The sequence below is a fragment of the Meleagris gallopavo genome, chromosome 30 (assembly GCF_000146605.3).
Source record: "Meleagris gallopavo isolate NT-WF06-2002-E0010 breed Aviagen turkey brand Nicholas breeding stock chromosome 30, Turkey_5.1, whole genome shotgun sequence".
In the NCBI taxonomy this organism is placed as follows: Eukaryota; Metazoa; Chordata; class Aves; order Galliformes; family Phasianidae; genus Meleagris; species Meleagris gallopavo.
Genome location: NC_015040.2, coordinates 3507086 through 3511882, shown reverse-complemented (window position 1 = coordinate 3511882; position 4797 = coordinate 3507086). Strand labels below are relative to the sequence as shown.

General features: G+C 65.5%; 1 protein-coding gene across 1 annotated transcript; it reads left to right on the top strand.

Moving 5' to 3' along the window:
* The first annotated feature begins 31 nt into the window (after nt 1–31).
* On the top strand, nt 32–3887 carry TMEM59L (transmembrane protein 59 like). The gene is made up of 8 exons (XM_019609969.2): nt 32–104; nt 180–329; nt 506–597; nt 1352–1498; nt 1576–1675; nt 1961–2069; nt 2161–2278; nt 2427–3887. The coding sequence occupies exons 1-8, from the start codon at nt 32–34 to the stop codon at nt 2583–2585; spliced, it is 948 nt and encodes a 315-aa protein (XP_019465514.1). The 3' UTR covers nt 2586–3887.
* Nucleotides 3888–4797: the final 910 nt, after the last annotated feature.

The following is a 4797-nucleotide window of genomic DNA, read 5'->3' as shown; positions in this document are numbered from 1 at the left end:
GCCCTTCCAGAAGCCCATACAGAGATACGGGATGCCCAACAGCGACGCAGGGCTGTGCCACATCCCCTCAGGACGCAGACCCCATTGCTCTGACAGCTCTATGGGTGCAGTGGGGCTGGTGGCAGCCCCCCACAGTGCGGCAGTCTCATAGGGGGGGCCACGCTGGGGGTCGGACGCAGCCCCCGGCCGCGCTGTGTGCCAGCTCTGTGCCCTCTGCCTGCAGGACGCTGTGCTCAGCGCCTGTTACCGCGGCTGCCGGCTGTTCTCCATCTGTCACTTTGTGGATGCGAGTGCGGGGCTGAACACCACCAGGGCCGAATGTGAGGCAGGTGAGCGACCCCCCCCGGCCCCACACGGGGTCGTCCCCACCCCGACACCTCCACTGCACCGCAGCGCGTCCCATACAGCCCACGGCTGCAGGCGGGGAGTCGGGGGTGGCACCCGGCGTCCCCCTGTGGGGATCTGCCCCCCCCCCCCATCCTCACCCCGCACCCCCACCCTGCAGCGTGCGCAGAGGCCTACGTTGGAGAGGAGGAGCAGTGGGGCTGCAGGACTGGGTGCCACGAGCAGCTGCCTCACGTGCAGAGGAAGGAGCAGGTGAGGGGGGTGGGCTGGTGCCCCCCCGGTGCCGCCCGGCTCTGCTGTGGGTTCCCCGGGTGGGAGGTGTGGGCTGAGTGCTGGCGTGGATTCCCCCGGTTTTGATCCTTCCCAGCAATTAGCAACGCTTTTCCTCCCGTGTTTAATTAATGCAGCTTTTGCCCAATTAATTAAACGAGCCTTCGGCCCGAGGTGGGGGCTCTTGGCACCAGACGCAGAGCGAGGCGGTGCTGTAGGGAGCAGGGCCAAAGCAGAGGGTCCCAAAAACTCCATTCCATCCCATTTCCACGGGGCAGAGCCCAGGGACGGACACAGCATCGCCCCCAGCGCTGCTCTGCGTTTCCCAGACGGTCGGGCTGAGCAGATTTAGCAGAATAATTAGAGACAGCATCTGACCTATTTCTTTCCCGTGCGCCGCTCTGACCGCGCGAGGGGCGGTCGGCAAAACGCCGGCGGGGAGCGGCAGATTCCTGCAGGGATGCGTTAAAAATAACAAACTGCCACAACGGCCAAAAATCCGGGGCATGGGGACACTGCCAGCGGGAACGCCCTGAGCTGCTGGGGGAGCACAGGGCCGGGGGGACACCGTGGGATGGGGCTGGGTGGGGGTGTCGGTCCCAAAGGGGTCCTTTGGTGGCTGTGGGGTGTGGGAATGGGGCTCTGGAGGAGCGCTGGGCTCAGCCCAGCTGTGTCCCTGCATGGTGCTGTCTGATGGGGGGGGATGAGGTGACGCCGTGTCCCCGCTGCTTTGCAGAGCGCAGAGGTGAAGGCGCCGTCGCTCTCGGTGCTGGATTTGGTCTCTTCTTTCTGCACCGACATCGTCAGCTCTGCCCACAGCTTCATCTCCTCCACGTGGACCTTCTACCTGCAGGCGGATGATGGGAAAGTGGTGGTGTTCCAGGTGGGGGTCCCAAGCCCTACCTGCTGGGGGCTGAATGGGATGGGACCCTCACGCTGACTGCTTCTCCCCTCCTTCAGTCGCAGCCCCACATGGAGTTCCCACTGCCTGAAGCTCAGATGACCCAACCAGAGTGGCCCGAACCAGGGGCCGATGCCCACTCCCCCCAACCCCACGCAGGTGAGGGACTGCTCTGCTGTTGTCTGGATCAGGAACCCTCTTGGCAGCATCAGATCCCACCAGAGTGGAACAAATTGTGGCTCTGATCTGCTTCCCAAACCCGTGGCACACATTGCAAGGAGCTGGAGGGGCTTTGTGCACCCCCCTGCAGGGAGCAGGCCACCAGGGGAACACGGCCAGCACCGCGCACCTCGTACCTTACACCTTGCACCACGCACCCCGCATCCTGCATCCTGCACTTTGCACAGTGATGCCCACACTCAGCAGTGCCTCTCTTGCTTCCAGGCCCCCAGCAGAAGGAGGAAAAGTCCCCCCCTAGGAAGGAGCCGTGGGGCAAAGCCAAACCCATGGATACACCACAGCCAGAGCACGACTTCCTGGGCTGCATGGCCAAGTAGGTGTCGGGGGCTGCAGGGACCCCCTTCCCATACCCAGTGCACCGCCATAATGCGGCCCCATTTCTCTGGGGTTTGGGGGTGCTACAGGCGCTCCGGCCTCCCCCGCTGGATCCTGGCCGCCTGCCTCTTCCTCTCCATCGTGGTGATGCTGTGGCTGAGCTGTGCCAGCCTGGTGACCGCCCCCGAGCAGCACGTCAGGACTCAGGTATGGGCCAGCCTGGTGACTGCCCCCGTCCTCCTGTTATGCCGTGGGTGCTGCGTTGGTGGGTGTCATGCGTTGGTGCTGCATGGCGCATCCACAGGTTGGGGACAGTGAGGCCCAAGGTCACACGGTGCCCTCTGCTGTTTTTCAGCCTCTGAGCATCAATGGAGACAGGGAGTGCCTGGAGGACCCGCGTGGCCCCAGTGTGTTCCCACTGCCGCCCGTCATCGCCGTCACTCTGTGCCCCACACACGGCGAGGATGTGGGGCCGCTGCCACTCAAGGTCGACCTGGACAAGACCATCCTGTAGTGCTCCACCTCTCCCCATCGCCTCCCCATCACCTCCCCATCACTTCACTGCCGCTGTCCCCATGCCGGTCCCCCTTCCGATCCCATCCTTCTGCCTCCATCGGCCACAGCCTGGAACTTTCCCCCTCCGTCAGCACCGCTGCACTCTGCAATCCCGCTGCCCAGAGCCCAGCGACCACCGCCAGCATGGAAGGGGGGAGCGCAGCCCCGGGCCCCCCTCTGGGCACGGCTCCAGCGGGGCAGAGGCAGCGCCTGGGGGGGCTTTGGCTCGGCACAGCCCGGCCCCCACCTCGAGCTGAGCCCCCGCGGCGCCGGCCCCGGTCCTGGGAACTCCCTTCCGCCGATGGCCCCGCGGGAGCCGGAACGTGGCCAATGGATTTGGTGTTGGCAGCCAAAGCGGAGAGAGCAGCCGATCCGCCGCCCCCGTGCCCATGTGAGCACCAGGCCGGGCCCTGGTGGGGGCTGCAGGGCGCTCTGGGATGGTTCTGTGCTCTCCCCACTCCATGACACCGGCGGGGGGCACTGGGTGGTGACAGAGTGACATTTCCCATCTTCTTGTTCCTGGATGATCCATCTCGCACATCTCCACAGCATCCCACAGGGCAGGACCGGGTGGCACTGACCTCGTGCCCCCATGAGGGATGAGGACCGGTGTCCGGGGGGCCCCGTTGTGCAGCCCCCCACCCGCAGCAGTGCTCAGGGCACGCGGGGCCGTCTCCCCTCTCCCCATCTCCATCACTTTGTGCATTGTTCTGTGTTTGATTCGCACCGGCATGCAGTCTGCCAGGCCCCGGGCACCCCGTGGTGGCACCCCAGCCCCCCACCTCCCCCCAACAAGTGGTACAGAGTAACTTATTGCCCGTGCCCCCTCCTGTCGGTTCCTACGCTCGCCCCGTGTCAGGGGACAGTGATGTATGTCGTTGTGGGGTGAAGGGGCATCCCTGGAGGTGTCCCCCAGCCCCACCAATTTTGTGCTGCTCCATATCACAGTGCAACATATCTGGGTTGGGGAGTGGGCTGGGGGGTGCTGCTGGTGGGGGTCTCGTGTCCGCAGTTGGGGTGCACTTCTTGGTGTTGCTTTCTGGCAGCTCAGCTCGGTGTTGGTGCAGTCTGTGTTGTCCCGACCCCCCCTCATTTGCAGAGTCCCAGGGGTGCAGTGTCCCCTCCGGGCAGTTCCCCCCCTCCTACACACTGAGATGGGTGCAGGAAGCAAACCCGGCCCCACACTGCGAGCAGAGCGCGGGTCGGACACGGGAGGAGAAATAAAAGGTTTGTACCAGGCTTGGCCCGGTGGTTTCTGGGTGCGGGTCTGAGCCCGGGGGGTGCGGGGTCGGGCCCGGCTCCGTGCAAGAAGCAGCACGGATGGCTGTAAGGCAGCGCAGCTCGAGGGCTGCAGTGCACACCCACGCCTTCCCCCACAGAGCCCCATTTGCAGCAGCAGAGCCGTTCTGCAGCCCGTCTGTGTCCCTGAGGTGGGGGTCCCGAGGCACAACCCCCCCCTCACTGCACGGCTCACCGCTGCTGCTTTCCACCAACACTTCCCGTGTGCAGCTCGGGGCGTTCGTGAGGATGCTGGCACCCGGCGACGGAGCAGAAGGGAACAAAGCCCTTTGGGATCCCTTGGTGGGAAGCCCACGGCACAGCACTGCCCCCCCGCCCCCAACCTCCCGATCCCTCGTTACCCATTAACCCCTTATTGCCCGAATGCCCCCAGCGCAGGGGGAGGTGGGACGGACAGCTGGCAGACCCTGAGCGCCGCGGGCTCCGGCGGTCCCTCCTGGGACGGGGCTGCAAACAGACTCCTCGCCTTCAGGCTGGATCAGATTCCTCACTGCTGGCGCGGGGCGCAGGGAGCCGTGCCCAGGAAGGAGCAGGTGAGGAGGGACCCCGCTGCAGTGAGGAGAGACGCATGAAATCCGCTGGTTCCACCCCCCCGCAGGCAGCCGGGCTGAGTTCCACCCGACGCCTTTTTCCTCCTCGTTCCCTCCTTGGAAGTTTTCCACCGGGAAAGCAAAAAATCGCGGTGTGTGGCCCCATGTGCCAGGAGCGATGCCACGGGGAGGAGCGGTGGGATCGCGCCCTCACCCCACGGTGGGCATCGGGGGCTGCGAAGGGCCACGTCCTCCCAACCGGCTCCAGCTCAGCCACGCTCGGGAGGGAAGCGCAGGCCGGTAGGTGGGGACTGTCAGCCGCGCTGAGGCCAGTAGCGGTCC

Coding starts and splice junctions, on each gene's coding strand:
- TMEM59L (XM_019609969.2), top strand. CDS start 32: ATGCCCAACAGCGACGCAGGGCTGTGCCACATCCCCTCAGGACGCAGA. Junction 330..505: donor CAGGGCCGAATGTGAGGCAG/GTGAGCGACCCC, acceptor CCCACCCTGCAG/CGTGCGCAGAGGCCTACGTT. Junction 2,279..2,426: donor AGCAGCACGTCAGGACTCAG/GTATGGGCCAGC, acceptor GCTGTTTTTCAG/CCTCTGAGCATCAATGGAGA.